General features: G+C 37.6%; 3 protein-coding genes across 3 annotated transcripts; 2 read left to right on the top strand and 1 right to left on the bottom strand.

Moving 5' to 3' along the window:
- Nucleotides 1-699: 699 nt before the first annotated feature.
- LOC148930167 (putative receptor-like serine/threonine-protein kinase At4g34500) lies at nt 700-4,278 on the top strand. The gene is made up of 7 exons (XM_089069470.1): nt 700-1,448; nt 2,530-2,634; nt 2,724-2,846; nt 3,131-3,301; nt 3,383-3,512; nt 3,586-3,795; nt 4,010-4,278. The coding sequence occupies exons 1-7, from the start codon at nt 913-915 to the stop codon at nt 4,082-4,084; spliced, it is 1,350 nt and encodes a 449-aa protein (XP_088925596.1). The 5' UTR covers nt 700-912; the 3' UTR covers nt 4,085-4,278.
- A 421-nt stretch (nt 4,279-4,699) lies between these two features.
- Nucleotides 4,700-8,020, top strand: LOC148930166 (cyclase-associated protein 1-like). Its single transcript, XM_089069206.1, has 9 exons — nt 4,700-4,996; nt 5,599-5,767; nt 5,861-5,925; nt 6,188-6,458; nt 6,604-6,751; nt 6,837-6,946; nt 7,047-7,102; nt 7,180-7,377; nt 7,682-8,020. Exons 1-9 carry the CDS (start codon nt 4,724-4,726, stop codon nt 7,766-7,768), a joined length of 1,377 nt encoding a protein of 458 aa, XP_088925332.1. The 5' UTR covers nt 4,700-4,723; the 3' UTR covers nt 7,769-8,020.
- Nucleotides 8,021-8,402: 382 nt separating this feature from the next.
- Nucleotides 8,403-15,319, bottom strand: LOC125221267 (coatomer subunit gamma). Its single transcript, XM_089069468.1, has 19 exons — nt 15,204-15,319; nt 15,057-15,127; nt 14,018-14,115; nt 13,873-13,923; nt 13,511-13,624; nt 13,202-13,402; nt 13,025-13,126; nt 12,570-12,677; nt 12,242-12,475; nt 11,497-11,747; nt 11,211-11,382; nt 10,937-11,092; nt 10,804-10,854; nt 10,152-10,289; nt 9,812-10,015; nt 9,589-9,720; nt 9,334-9,507; nt 8,938-9,177; nt 8,403-8,830 (listed from the first exon to the last, which is right to left on the bottom strand). Exons 2-19 carry the CDS (start codon nt 15,100-15,102, stop codon nt 8,636-8,638), a joined length of 2,667 nt encoding a protein of 888 aa, XP_088925594.1. The 5' UTR covers nt 15,103-15,127; nt 15,204-15,319; the 3' UTR covers nt 8,403-8,635.
- Nucleotides 15,320-15,681: the final 362 nt, after the last annotated feature.

Here is a 15,681-nt window from a genome sequence, read left to right as displayed (position 1 = left end):
TGTTTGTTTCGATATGATATTATTATATAAAGATTTTATGGCTCTCTCTTTAAATTGTGGATCATTAAAGGAGCCCAAGTTACAATTAAAATCATCCTTTCTTGATTATGATGATGCGGTGCGTGACAAGATGACAAAAATCAAATTATTGATTGATGATTTTGCTTTATCTTTCACATATTATGTCGCAACTATTGAAAATATCTTCAATTTTTCTCTCACCGATATTATAGTGTTGAGGGTTTTATTAAATTCCAATAAAAACAAACTAATCAATGAAGTACGAAAATATCTTTCATTTCTTCTTTCTCACCGAAATTATAGTTTTGAGAGAGTTTTATTAGATTCCAATAAAAGACAATATATTCATCTTTTAAAATAAATTTTTTAAAACGATACAAGTGTACATAATTGGTAAATTAAATGAGTGATAGAAAGAAAAGTGACTAATGTGATGTTAGAGGAGAATAACATTCCATTAGTCCATTAGAGATACATTTTTTCCCTAAATTACAAAATTTTTAATTTTAAATATATTTAATACTATTAGAATAATAATAAGTGAATTGAAACGTTGCAATAGAGAATAACAGGGGTAGAACGGTCAAGCTGGTCACCATCTTAACGGTCGGAGGGCGACGATCCGTTTCAAAATATTTATCTTCCCCAAAATACCCCTTTCTTTGTCTTCAATTCTCGTAACTCACAATTTTAGTTGGTATCCGTTGTATGGCATTGTTGCCCACTCCATCAGCTTAGCTAACCTCAACAATGGCTGCCACTTTTTCCATTTCCCACTCAAGTTCTCCAACCACATTTTCGCAGTTTTCATCTTAAATTCTACTCCAATCATCATTCACTAACACATGCCCCTCTCACCCCACCCCTCGCACACCAATCTCTCCGCAGCAAATGGATGATTCCGGTAGCCCTACCGCCGGCGGAATTTTCACTCAGAAAACTTCAATTCTCGGTCAGAAGCTCTTCATCGTCATAATCGCTACAGTCGTGATCGTGCTCGCTGCTATTTGCCTAATTCTCCTGTTCCTCCGCAATCGGAGCTCGAAGCGGCTCGGCATTGGCGCGAACAAGAGCTCCGGACTTCCGCCGCCGGTTTCTAGTAAGACCGGCGATGAGAGGGAGGCGGATCGGAGGCAGGTGAAGAGTGAGACGGATAAGGTGTTTGTGATCGGCGGCGTTTCGCAGGGTTTGGATGCGGAGTCGGAGAGCAAAGAGTCGAGCACGACGCGGAGCGAGTCGTCGTCGGCGTCGACTGACGGTTTGGGGAGCTCTGGGTGGGGGCGGTGGTACAGCATGAGAGAGCTGCAGATTGCGACGAATCAGTTCTCGAGTCAAAATGTGATTGGAGAAGGTGGTTATGGAATTGTTTATCGTGGGGTTTTGCAGGATGGTTCCGTGATTGCGGTGAAAAAACTTCTCAATAACAAGTAAGTCTTCTTTGTATCTCATTTCGAGCTCGAAATAGGGGTTTAGAGCTGTGATATGAGAATTAGGGTTTATATTTATGGATCAGCGTGCATGTTTGCTCTGTTTATGCATTTCATTTCAGTAACTAAGATTAATTAGGCATGTTCTATTCGAAATTATGTGTTCCAATAGGGAATTCGTTGATGGAATCAGAGGTTCGATGTTGATTGCTTTGTGGGTGAATATTAATTAGACATTTCGGACTAGGGATTAAAAGAAAAAAAAACAAAGTAATTGGTAGCCTTTATTTCTTTAGCTCTTCTTTTTCTTGGATCTATTCTACAGGGCAAGCTTTAGAGTTTAGAGTCTTTAGACTAATCTTTTTTTTCCTTTAATTATTTTCATTCAGCTCTTTAATATCGTTATGCTACTTTATCTTATCTAGATTAACTTTTTCTTTTTATGCTTTCTCAGTTATGATACCATTGGTTGTAGTATCTCTGATCCCTTTTTTGGGATATTTTCTTTGCTAATCGAACGAGTGCTGTTTATTGGGCATAGTGAAAATTAGGTAGATTATGTCTGAGAGTGTGGATGTACAGAGGATTGTAATTGAAGAAGGTTTTTATCATATTTAATCAGTTTTAGCCACATGGTCGAATTTCGTCTGGATAAATATGTCAGATGTTTTGAGACTCACGACACAAATATCGAACAAAATTGAAAGATAAATACTGTATAACTGTGGAGTTGCCATCATGTCGACGTAAAAAATATAGTACTACTTCGTTATGAGTTGTCAAGGTCTACTGCACCCTCCTGAGTCCTGACACCATGAATATGGGCATTGCATCCAGCCACACGTGACACGCCCATGGCTCAAATATGTTGCATATTATTACGATGAGGATCCCCATAATTTCTTTAATTGATGACTGATCTTAACAAGGGATGAATAATATGATATTGACCCCAAGGGTAGCATTGCCACCTTAATCTTCAGTTTTAATCTTTAATTAATGCAACACATGTTCTTTCATCAGTCTTCTTGAAGCATGCCACTGTATGCAACTTTAACATTTTCTGGTCATTTCTCAAAAGGGGTCAGGCAGAGAAAGAGTTTACAGTGGAGGTTGAAGCTATCGGGAAAGTAAAACACAAGAACCTCGTGAGTCTCTTAGGTTATTGTGCTGAAGGAGCTCAAAGGTATATGCCTCAGTTTCATTTGATTTTTTTCTGTTAACATAGAATTAGTTTTTCTTTCACTTGTTGCTGATCATTTTTGGTGCAATCAGGTTGCTGGTCTATGAGTACATTGACAATGGCAACTTGGAGCAGTGGTTACATGGCAATGTGGGGCCAGTTAGTCCGTTGACTTGGGAGATCCGCATGAAAATTGCCATTGGGACAGCTAGAGGGTGAGGCGTTATCCCAATTTCATACTAATATATTGATATGCTTCACCTAAGTGATTGATTGGTGTAATGTTTCTCATTGTTATGCACCCTCCCTACTGTATTTCTTTTGGGGTGTGCTGCTTTTTGATACTCTTATCCACATCTACGCTCTACTGTTGTGTTTGTTTTGACAAGAAAATGATTATCTACGCTCCGACAGTTCTTTTGAGCATCTCATGAGATGCAGATGCTCAGTTACTTCTTTATGTACTTACTATTGAATTTCTGAATGTTGGTTGTTGCAGACTAGCATACTTACATGAAGGATTAGAGCCCAAAGTTGTCCATCGGGATGTAAAATCCAGCAACATTCTACTAGACAGGAAATGGAATCCAAAAGTGTCAGACTTTGGACTCGCCAAGTTATTGGGACCTGAGAAAAGCTACGTGACTACACGAGTGATGGGAACATTCGGGTTTGTTCTGTTTCTCTTCATTCTCCTCAAAGCAGAGGATTGGAAAGAGGAAGGCATGTAACTTTTATTTACATACTGCAGATATGTCTCCCCTGACTATGCAAGCACTGGTATGCTCAATGAGGGGAGCGACGTATACAGCTTCGGAATTCTACTCATGGAAATAATAACCGGAAGGAGCCCAGTAGACTATTCAAGGCCACCAGGAGAGGTGAAGAAAATCCATCTTTGAACTCTCTTTACTTGCTGAAAAGTAGTAACAAGTTCCAACTCTCAACTTTCAGATGAACTTGGTAGATTGGTTCAAAGGGATGGTATCAAGTCGGCGTAGTGAAGAGATTACTGACCCACTGATGGCTGTTCCTCCTCCCCCAAGAGCACTCAAGAGAATACTACTGCTTTGCCTCCGATGTATAGACTTGGATGCCATCAAACGTCCTAAGATGGGTCAGATTGTACACATGCTTGAGGCTGATGAATTTCCTTTCCGCGTGGTGAGTAAACATTTTGCAATATCTCAGCACAAATCTATCACTTGTTAGCGAAGTAATTTACAAGACTTGAAACAACAATTCAAGAAAGGGTGAACAACATAAGGGAATACAGACACCAAAGTTGCTGATTCTGTGTTTAGATTATTGATGCTAAACTATTGTTTGTGTTGTGTTTCTCCGAGGTTTGAGCCTAGCTAACTTTGTTTTCATGCAGGAACCTCGTCCGGTTCGTGATACAGCATCTCTTCGGGCTCAAGTATCAAGCAGTAATAGAGCTATGGGAAGATGATTAGTTTTGTTCATATATTATGGTCTTAATGTGTGTATACATATTAAAGTGCAGAGGATGACTGAGCTTCTGTGTAGAACAACAGTTTATTCTTTCTTCACCAGGCACATACCATTTAAATGAGGTTGTAAATATATATAGGCTTCATATATTTTAGCTTCACAATATTTCAACTGAATATGTTCCTTTTCCAATATTTAAGTATATCATCATATTCTTCAGGCTATTAAAGCACCATGCAGAGATTAGAATAAAACACTATCATCAAAAGCCAGTTACTAATTATTACATAAGAAAAGTATTTTTTCACGAATGTGCTAATACTCAAAGTTGGTGTATTTACAAATTGCTAATATTCAAAATAATTTTTTAATAGTTTTGGAAGCAATTAATTTCGATATATATAAATTTCTAAAATAATGAAATTACCAATGAATTCTGGCCAACGCTAAAAATGCTATGCATCTCACAAGTGTATCATAATAAAAAAAAAAAGGGGGGCAAAAATAAGAAACAAAAAAAGAAAAAGGGAAAAAACATAACTGTATTTACCATATTATGGAAAGAGCATAACTAATTTTGCATTCTATCTGAATTATTTAATCGTTTTTTTGAGGGAGAGAAAAAAAAGCGCATGAAATGGAAGAGAAACTGATAAGCAGGCTAGAATCGGCGGTGACGCGGCTGGAGTCTCTTTCAGCCGGAGGTTTCAGCGGAGGCGGAGAGATCAGCAGAGACGCCAGTGCGGCGGGTCCTTCAATTGCGGCGTTTGACGATCTCATTTCGCAGTATGTTACCAACGTTATTAGCGTCGCGGAGAATATTGGAGGACAGGTTTTGGATATCTCGAAGGTTATTGAGGAGGCGTTTAACGTCCAGAAGGAACTTCTCGTTGAAATCTCACAAACTCAGGTTAATTTGTTTGATTCTCACAAATTGCATGCTACATTGCTGCGATGCAGTAGCAAATCGGCGTTTCTGAATTGATTTTCGCTAGTTCTGTGTCTGCGATGTAACTTTTGAATCGTGCGTGAAATTTTAAATCAGCTAGGGGAATGAGATCTTTTGATTGAGTGAAATGTGTAATGTGATTATAATTGTGAATCGATTTTAGGATCATCAATTGGTAGAGATGATCCGGAAATGGTGCTAACTGCTAGCTGATTTCAACAGCCAAACCGTTGAATTGATTTGTGATTTTATATAAATTGGTATATCGATCGATTGCTAATATACCTTTTCAATTTTCGTTACGATGAAGCATGTAATACAATTAATGAGTCCTGAAGCCAAGAGAGATCATCTGGCGTTAGTTTTGCAGAAATTGCTTGATCATCTGGCGTTAGTTTTGTCGTTGAGGAATAGTGTTTCGAATCACGATTATGCTGTGAGATAGTCATGGATTCAAACCATGGCATGTTTGGCATCACATTGTTTTAATTGTTTAGTTTCTAGTTCTGTTTTTCCTTTTCCTGCCGTTTGAATTCCAATGCTCACTTATGCTGCATGCGCAGAAGCCTGACACGAAGGGGTTGGTTGCATTCCTGAAACCATTGAATGATGTGGTTGAAAAAATGTATGCATTAACAGAGGGAAGACAATCTGAGTTCTTCAATCACCAGAAGACGGGCGCTGATAGCATTGCAGCTCTCATGTGGATTGCATATACAGGAAAGAATTGTGGTAAGGAAAACCTTAGACATGAATGATTTGTTCAGCTTTCAATTGCTTCTTATCTTTTTTCTCATTTGTGGATATCATGATCTGTAATTGAAGGTATGAGCATGCCTACCGCACATGTTGAAGAAAGTTGGCATACGTCTGAGTTCTACAGTAATAAGGTACACACTATGATTCTTTATATCTCACTTCAAATAGTTCTCTTCAAACAATCAAAGAAAGGGAACAATCGTGTGATAATGATAGGGGTGCTTTGTGGTTCTTCATTCAGAATGATGGGGATGCTTTAAGGCTATCATGTTTATATTTGCTTTTGATGTGCTCATATAATTTGCTGATTGTGTACCATGCATGGAAATTTAACATGTCTCTGAATGATGAATCAACTCCGGAGCTCTGACATTTTTGTTGTTGATTGGCTAGATTCTCGTAGAGTACAAGAACAAAGATCCGAATCATGTTGAGTGGGTAAAGGTTTTGAAGGAGCTCTTCGTACCAGGTTTGAAAGATTATGTGAAGGCTCACTACCCACTGGGACCTGTTTGGAACGCCTCAGGGAAGACTATAGCAACTAATCAAGGTGGCCCTCCTCCTCCACAAGCTCCAGCTGCTGCACAATCTTCATCTTCGCGCCCTAAACAAGGGATGTCTGCTGTTTTTGATGAAATTAATTCTGGAAAGTCAGTTACTTCTGGTAATCATCACTTTTCCTTCCATTTCTTATGTCAACTCAAGTTGTTGAGCTCTTTGTCTAATCTACAAGGTCTCAGAACTCTGGAAATTATCATTTCTATGTTTAATGGACTTGTTGAGTCTTTATTGTCTGTCTTTCCTACAAGGTCTTAGAAAGGTCACTGCTGATATGAAAAGCAAGAACCGTACAGACAGAAGTGGTGTTGTTAGTGTTGCTGAGAAAGAAAGTCATGCTAAGAAACCTTCTGTGACCAAGACAGGACCTCCTAAATTTGAGCTTCAGCTTGGTCGGAAGTAAGTGCAGACAATAGTTCTTCAAAGACATGATGTTATTTAGTCTTGTTTTCCCTTGTAAAAGATTGAATTTCCATGTTTTCAGATGGGTGGTGGAGAATCAGATTGGGCAAAAGGAACTAGTAATCGATGATTGTGATGCAAAGCAGACAATATACGTATATGGGTGCCAGAATTCTGTTCTTCAAGTCATTGGTATATAGGAGTAGTAGTTACTAAACTATGTTTTTCCTAAAGTTGGACTATCTCACTGCAAGACATGAGAAATCTGAAGTGTTTAAAACCCAATATGCAGGGAAAGTGAACAACATTACATTGGACAAGTGTAGCAAGATGGGGCTGGTCTTCCAGGTAATCTAAGGAACGTGGAACTTGTAATCAGAACTCTGAAAGCCATGCATAATTAACTCGCTTCACTTTGAAACTAGGATGTTGTGGCAGCTTGTGAGCTTGTCAACTGCAACTCCACGGAAGTACAATGTCAGGGTGTGGCACCTACAATTTCGATTGACAACACTGAAGGATGCCAACTGTACTTGAGCAAATACTCTTTAGATACTTCCATAACTACAGCCAAGTCTGAAGTCAATGTATTAGTACCCGCATCTAAAGCAGATGGCGACTGGGTACGTCTCATTTTCTCTATTTTCAATTTAACAACGTTATACTTTGGCTCATGCCTTCGTATAACTGTCTCACTTTTCTCTAAACTGAGCTATACAATGCCTCATACATCTGAGCTTCAATGTTCAAGTATGCAGTTGCAGATTTCTATGACAATTTGTAGCATCGGACTTCTGATTACAGTGGTCTTGTAACATGGAGTATATAACTAGGCGAAATCATCGATGAAAACCAATTTAATATATATTTTTTATGTGGCCTAATACATTTGAAGGTATTGAATATTTAGTGAAATTGTTGGTGCAGACAGAGCATCCTTTGCCAGTGCAATACATTCATGTATACAAGGATGGCCAAATTGTTACAACTCCAATGGACCACTCTGGAGGCTAAATCGCAATATCTTCACATCTTGGTGCTAATGTTATCCTCTCTATTTTATGGCATTTTGTTCGCGTTGAATTTTTATTTTATTTTATTGTTAGGCTCATCATATTATGAATTGTTGTTGGTTAATTATGCCATGATGGCAATTTGTTTTAGGATTCAATAGTTATTTTATGTTTTTGTAACATGTTAGTATAAATCACAGACATAAAGCTACATTCACTTCAAGCTATCCGACTTGATCGATATTTAGTTTCATTTTGGGTCGTGCCTCGTCTATAGACATATTTTACTCTCGGACAATGTGACACGAGTTTGAATACTAGACAATGGTAATATGTGATTTTACTTTCCAAAAACTCATAACCTATAAACTCTTTAACACAATACATCTTATAAGCTCCAAGAGTTTATAAACTCTTTCTAAACACCCTTCAGAAATTAGTCTTCTTTCGTTAATTTCATTTTTGGCTACTGTTGTTTGGTGATAAACTGCTAATGCATGTGGTTTCCACATGTCTCATTATTTTTTTTTTCCACACGTACAAAAGTGAATCGTAATAAAACTTGTTCACGGTAATTTAGCGACGTACGTGACAGCAAGTACAAAAGAATGGAAGTACAAAAAACAAAGTCGCAATTAAAATAAAAGTACAAAATGGTCTTTTTTCATTTTGAAGAAGTTGCCCATAATTTGGCCTTAAAATGTTGCCTTGCTCAAATGAAGGAAACAAGAAAAGGTTCCCAGAAATAAATGTATCTTATATTGACATGTGACACCAATTGCAATTTGATACGAAATTAAATCTCTATAAAGAATATCGTATTCTCGACCAAGAAATACAAAATAAAAGGATGACACAGGGCTATTGACTATCCACTGGCAACTATTTCATGAATGGCTTCACTCACATTCACATCGTCGGATCTCACAGCTAATTTCATCGCCACCTCTTTAGACGAGTCCATTCCAAATGACAAACGGACAAGCACCTTCACGTTGCCTATGTACACACCAGATAATAAACATGTATGCGATCTTGAGTTGTTTGGGACCGTCTCTGTGCCCTGCAAAAAACCAAAAATAAATAGCATTATTGACAGCTACAAGGCCGGGGCTGAAAACGACTCAATTTGTTCGTCTGAAGGAAATATAGGGTTTGTAAGGGACGTACCTCACAAGGTTGCAAGCCAAGAAGACTGATGACTGCATTAACAGCCTCGACAAGGCTTTCCCTGGGGCCAAGGCCATATTCATCTACGCGCTCCGTATCAGGGTCCATGCTTTCCCATGCATTCCTAAAGTTAGAGACGCCCACTTTTAGAATGTAATCAGCAGCAACAACTTCGAAATCTTCTAGCTGGTATTCATCTTCCACACCATCATCTTCGGCCTCTCCAGTAGAGGTATCAACCTAAACAAGTTTATGAAGGCAATTATTACATAAACAACAAGACTACAACGGTTTATGGATCCAAGTAAAGATATTTATATAAATGACAGAAAATGGATTTCCCAACGCAATCATGCATGTTGCAAATTTAAAGACAACCAAACAAGGAGAATATACCTCTTTAACAGTGAACCTCAACGTGTTAGAAAATTTCCCAACTGAAGGGACACCTTCAGGTCTCTCAAATGCCACGAATGTTTGGGCTGGTGTATCATAAGGAAGTGATTTTAAAGGTTTGACGCCTACTTCAGAGAATTCCTCAGCTTCAGAAGCATCGACAATAACAGTCACCTAGCCACATGAACAGAACCACTAAATAATTGAAACACAATAACCGCAATGGGGGAAAACTAGCAACAACATGGTCCATACATTTTCAAGCAGCTGCTCAGGTATTGTATTTGTACAATTGTACTGAAACACCACATGGTGATCAAATATGTGCTTGACGACATTAACTGCATACTCAGTTTCTGCTTCTGTAAGCTCCACTGGCACTGACGACTGTTCACAAACAGTGAACATGAAAACTCATTGGATAAAAAATGTAATAAAAGTTATTAGAATGAATCAAGTCCAATAGATATCCACAAACCTTGAAAAGCTTTCCAAAATTTGCAAATTCAGGAATAGAGGAAAGAAGTCTTTCATAAGCATCGGATGCAGAAGTGGGTGCAGGAGGTGGTGGACCCAAAGGAGTTGGTTTCTTTCCGGGGGCTTTCTTCTCAACAAGGGGCAGAGACTTTACCTCTCTTGGTACAGAATCGATATCAAAAGGCTCTTCAGTCGGATTTTGTGCCTGTTCCAAAATTTAAAAAAAAATGAGACAATGAACTCTTTAAGAAAAAGAGACAAATATTTGTTGCAAATTAGCTTGAAATCAAATGCAAAGTCTAATATAACATAATCCTCATGTATAACAAATTAGTACTTACATAGTTTCTCAAAGTAGTCTCCATATTTGTTAGTGGTATATCAAGTGATCCAAACAAAAATTCCTTGACATCTTTGTCAGTTTCAGCAACTGAACCATCACCGAGACTGTTCAAATAAAGAGTAGCTCTATCTCGGACCTGCAAACAGAATGGCATAACGTGGAAGGATATTACGAAGTTGAGCTTTCAATTACAGGTTTCAATGATTTTCCAGCGGACTAGAAAAAAGATTAAATCTTACATTCTTCAAACATCAAGAAAGAGGTCGCCATTCCAATTTCCAAGCAAACACAAGAAGTATTATTTATAACACCAAATTTTAAAAGAATTTCCAACTTTACATTTGAAAACAGGAATACTGGAACAAGTAATTGGGAGACACATCTCATCTACTACTTGGTGAGCAGCAAAATCAGATTTGAAACATGGGCGATCTACTTGATGGTTTTAATAAAATTACTATTCTGCGATGTGCCTTGTCCATGGAAGGGCTTTAAACATTACAAGACCATACAATCCACAATCACATCAGATCTGTAGGTATTTAAACTTTCATTTATGCCATGTGATAACTGATAATGAGAAAACTAATTGAAAATTTAATTAAAGGCATTAATTGACAGTACATATTTCACTAGCGCATAACACTGACCTCATCATCATTGTCGAATAGGCAACGCCTCAATAGGATAAATATGCGAGGCTGCAGCAAAGATCATAAAGTATTTTATTTAGTAAATGGCCATTGTTAAACATAGTTTCTGCAGACACAGGTACAGTATTACCTTCAGGGAATCAACCAGGGCGCCAAATTTTGCCAGTGTGCTGACAGCGCTGGCTCGGACAGTAGCATTCTCAAGTATTACTCGATTGTAAATATAGCGGATATATTTGCTAGGATCTGATGTCTTGGGTCCCTCATTTCCAAGAAAGTGAAGTATCTGGGAAAAACAACAAAGCAACAAAACTAAGACAAATTGAAAAAAAAAAAACAAATCTGCTAGCAACAATGCTGTAGAAGGAACTACGAAGGTATTCTAGATAGATAAAAAAAGTAACCTGGGTAGAAAGATATGTAAATTCACAGTCCTCAATGAATTCACATAAGTGCAGGAGTCCACTTTCTTTCGCGTCTGGAATGTCTCTAATTAAGATCACAATTGAATCAACAATTGCCTTCTTGTACTCGAACCCGCCCTCTTCTCTTAGTATATTGCTTAAGAAATTCATCCTACAAGGAGCAACAATATTAGACATTCATATTTATATATAAAAAATGAAGCACTGTCAAATTATTGGAGTACAAAAGACTTTCAATGCTTGATTTAAGGTAAACTCCACTTACAGAGATCTGTACTTGAGCGGGAACTTCAGACACAGTGATCTAATAGCTTCTACCACAACAATCTTGAATTCATCAGCAATATCAGACATGAAATTTGTGATTTGTTTCATCAAGCGATCAACACTAGATTCATTGCCAGTTTTCAGCAGTGTGGTAATGGCAAGAGTAGCTATGCTTCTATTATGGTCGGAAATCAAACTTTCCATGTCTATATTACAGTTTGTGACAGCCATTGGATGTGTCATAGCCACCTGCATGCAATTTAATTTTGGAATTTATTAGAAAGTACTAGATCTATAGGTACAACACAAATACACAGGAATTTCCAAGCTAGGAGCCTAGGACTATCAATTAAGTCTTCAACACATTTTTAAAGGAACTTTTTTTTAACCCAAAACCACTCTCAGCTTGATCAAGTTCCATAAATATCCTTCCATTTGAAATTTTGAGATCACCATGCTAAATTCGTAAGCGTGCTAATACACAAAATAAGAGAAAAAAAGTAAACGCAAACCAGATGAATCTCTCCTACTATAGATTATAAAATCAGCACAACTTGATTCCTTGGCTTGGTACATCAGAATATCAATTCTAAATGAAACTAATGAAGTGAAGACAGCAAAATATGTTTGCTTATGTGAGACCAATCAAGAGAGTGACACCTCGATCACATAAATGATGTTGCTAATACGGTTGATGGTTTAGTTGTCCATATCTAATTAATATTATATTAGAAAGCACCAACCTTGTTTAGTGTTCGAACAGCAGCAAACCTTAGCACAGGCTTCGAAGAACTTAACAAAAGTTGTAAAACAGTTATTGCAGGAGTCAACTCCCTGGTTGTGACATTGCTCAGCTCAGTGATTGCTTTGGCTGCTTCAAAGATAACCATTTCAGCTTTATGACGAAGGCAGCTCTCGAGATAGTCATAAAATGGGCGGTCTCCAGTCTGAGAATTAACGCCAGTCTCTCGGATAACCTATGTAGCACAATGAACAAATGCACAATCAATACTTTGAACAAAGCCAAAATAGAAGTGTGGTTTTGCAAATCTACATCGGAAAGAATAAGACCTGACTAGTGTAACGGATCAAGAGACACTGAGCCAAAGGAGAGCGAACGGTTCCCTTGGTCAAGCTTGTAACCAACTTGCTAACAGCCAACCGATCATTTTGTCGTATCTGCATGTTCAAAAATACAATGTGTTGATTAAATCAAAGAAGCCAGGTCCCTTTTAGGAGAAGAAATACGCACAAAACATCAAAAGTAAGCCAAGTTGTACTTGTACATAATCAATAAAATTTCAAACTCCATAGTTTGCAAAACAGTGAATGTGCAGAAACATTAGGCAAGTCAATTGCCATTAATTAAAAGTAGACTAACTTTAAGAGGCTTATTAGGAATAGAATAATAATCATAGCTGACATAGAGCAAGAAGTACATGAGATTAATAAATAATAACACAACCGAGAGGAGTACAGTTCATTCTATTTTATCACGTACTGCTAATGAACATTAAACTTCTTACCTGGTGCAGCAGAGCAAGGGCATGGAATTGTACAAGTGCAGCTCGTGATTGAACAGCTTCTTGTACTTCATTGCTCCATCTTTTGACAATCTCTGGGGTAGTCTGTGACTATATTCATAAGTACACTAACAATGGAAGGTAAGTATCTGACGCAATTATCACAGATCTCAGTAATACCTGCAGCAGGTGAATGCCACTCACAAGGGCAGCACTTGCAACAACTGGATTTTTATCCACAATAGCCTGCTTTAAGTATCTCTCAATTTGTGTCAAAAGTGTTCCATCAGTGATTCGACAAAGGACGCGGATCGCATTTGCTCGGTACATATCAGTGCGACTATTCATGTCTTTCATTAAAGAGCTTGTGACAATAATAACCTTTGATGCCGAAAAAAAATTGTTTAGTCTGACAACTTCAATAGTCAATACATAAAACTATTTGTGGAAGAGAATGTAAGATCAAAATCAAACATATCCTCAAGGTACCTCATCAGCAGAGGGAGAAAGATCCTTTATGATTAGATATACCATCCTTCTCAAACCATTGTCTTTAGACTGAAACAGTTTTGTGACAGCAAAAAATACTTCAGTGGCCTCCACCTAGAAATTATATAAAAGAAGATGAAGAACAGATTAATGGAGTATAAGAAAAAAATCAGTTCAAAATAAATGTTACTGAAGAGCCACACTACTTGAAATCCTACATTATCAATCAACATCCTTTAATATGATCTGATTACTATGTACAGTTACGTTAGATGTATGCCAGCAGGACAGAGGCACATGTATGTGCAGTGTGTGTGTGCATGAAAAAGAGATAGTTGTCTGTAACAGCTGCAGTGCTCAACCTTTGTGAATGAGTCGCCCTGATTAAGAAGGTACAAAAGCTTCGTGATGACCTACAAAGGAGAAAATCAAACCTCCAGATTAGAAAAATATAGAAAACAAAAAAAATGAAAATTTTATTCAATAAAAATAGCAAGAAATGATTACCTGTGAGCATCGCCTAGCATCTAACTGAGGATCATTAAAAACCCTAGCTTCCTGTAATACCGCCCCTTTCTCAATCCCCAAAAATGGTGAGTAATCAGCTGCAATAAAATTAATGTATTAGTTCCTTCAGATCCAAGAGAATGATATACCTATCTCATGAGTGCACTACAAGAATCACACACGGACTACCCTTGCAGGTGCTGATGAATGACTCAGAGGGTGCTCGGTATGTGAGTTTTGGAATGGAACCCAAGGTGGTTGCTTCATGTAGGGGATCCACTCCCCTACAGGGCTACACCCACTTCCGTTTCCAAAAAGGTAGGCAATGAGATTCATTCACTACAACTATCAAACCCATAGCCGTACTTATGCCCATTCTGTTTACTTGAACGTTGAATGGATAACACTCATGAGACAAGAACATCCCAAACTAAAACAGAAGCCTATCAATCACTGTCCAGTACACTAAGATGTTGCAAAACATGTATCCTTTCACACCGACAGTAGTAGAAGATTTTAATGATAATTCAAAATTGGGGCTACCCAGCCTCCTAGTAGAAGCAGGTCACATGAAGCATAAGAAACAAAATGGAATCCCCCAACCTCTGTCTGATCTACATCATCAAACATCCTAGCACGCTTGCCTAATATTTATACTACTATTATTATAAGAGAATACCCAGATCAAAGCTGCAATAATACACTATTAGATACAAAATACAAAAATCTAAGCATATTCGTACAGTTCTAACAGTCGCCAATCAAATAAACTACATCATTTGCAAATTCGAAGAAAGAATGAGGCATCATTGTGTGATAGATCAAGTGTATAACAATCTCCAGAATTCAAATTCACACACTATTGTAATCCAGAATTCGACCAGATTTCAGATCTGCATTGAATTAAACTAGGTGATGAGGAATTGTAAAATTGCCCTAAGAGAAAACCGAAATGTGACAGGAAGTAAGAGAATACAAATTAATTGAAGTCGAATCAGAACGAAAGCAAGTAACAGATAACAGAGTTCCAGGAATGCACCTTCTTCATCACGATCATCGTCTTTTTTGACAAGCGGTTGAGCCATTGTACAGAGATCTGCGCGGATCAAACTGGAAAGAAACTAATAAGGTTAATCGTTGCCTGTGGCTGAATACAACTGTGGAAAGAGATGAATTAGCGAATCACCCAACGCAGCTGCTATTTATTTGTGTGCAATGTGCTGCAGATCTCTCTCTGCGTTCCGAGATGCAACTCCACGAACAACCGAAGATTTACTGAGTGATGTTACCTTGCGAGGTTAGAGAGGGGTCCATGGTGCCAAGGGGTAAATTCGGTATTCCAAGTTTCAAGTGCACCAGCAATTTTTTTTTTATTTTTTTCCCGTAATTCCTATTAATATACCAGGTGTAATCAATTGCTAACTAATTACAAATCCCAAATTGAGATAAATTTTCAACCATATATAATATCAAGCGTAATATATTTTAAATTTAAATAATTATTAATTAAATTAAAAGAGTATTAATGTCAAATTTTATATGTAGTAATTATAACCCTAAACCCTAATTATAACTAACTACTTTCTTTCTTCTCAAAATCATCTCAAATCTTTAAATTTACGTAACTCTCTCAATTTAAATTATTTTTTCGCAAAAAATATATC

This window comes from Salvia hispanica, chromosome 3 (genome assembly GCF_029641045.1).
Source record: "Salvia hispanica isolate PSC_SH4W2 chromosome 3, Shi_PSC_v1, whole genome shotgun sequence".
In the NCBI taxonomy this organism is placed as follows: domain Eukaryota; kingdom Viridiplantae; phylum Streptophyta; class Magnoliopsida; order Lamiales; family Lamiaceae; genus Salvia; species Salvia hispanica.
This window is presented reverse-complemented; position numbering and strand designations above follow the sequence as displayed.

Bases quoted from the DNA above. Each gene is read 5' to 3' on its own strand.
- LOC148930167 (XM_089069470.1), top strand. From the start codon at position 913: ATGGATGATTCCGGTAGCCCTACCGCCGGCGGAATTTTCACTCAGAAA. The intron at 3,302-3,382 runs GTTTGTTCTGTT...TACATACTGCAG, and splicing joins CGAGTGATGGGAACATTCGG to ATATGTCTCCCCTGACTATG. The intron at 3,796-4,009 runs GTGAGTAAACAT...GTTTTCATGCAG, and splicing joins ATGAATTTCCTTTCCGCGTG to GAACCTCGTCCGGTTCGTGA.
- LOC125221267 (XM_089069468.1), bottom strand. From the start codon at position 15,102: ATGGCTCAACCGCTTGTCAAAAAAGACGATGATCGTGATGAAGAAG. The intron at 12,678-13,024 runs GTAAGAAGTTTA...TTGAACATGCAG, and splicing joins CCCTTGCTCTGCTGCACCAG to ATACGACAAAATGATCGGTT. The intron at 11,093-11,210 runs GTTACTTTTTTT...TGTTTTTCCCAG, and splicing joins TTACATATCTTTCTACCCAG to ATACTTCACTTTCTTGGAAA.
- LOC148930166 (XM_089069206.1), top strand. From the start codon at position 4,724: ATGGAAGAGAAACTGATAAGCAGGCTAGAATCGGCGGTGACGCGGCTG. The intron at 5,768-5,860 runs GTAAGGAAAACC...CTGTAATTGAAG, and splicing joins ATATACAGGAAAGAATTGTG to GTATGAGCATGCCTACCGCA. The intron at 7,103-7,179 runs GTAATCTAAGGA...CTTTGAAACTAG, and splicing joins AGATGGGGCTGGTCTTCCAG to GATGTTGTGGCAGCTTGTGA.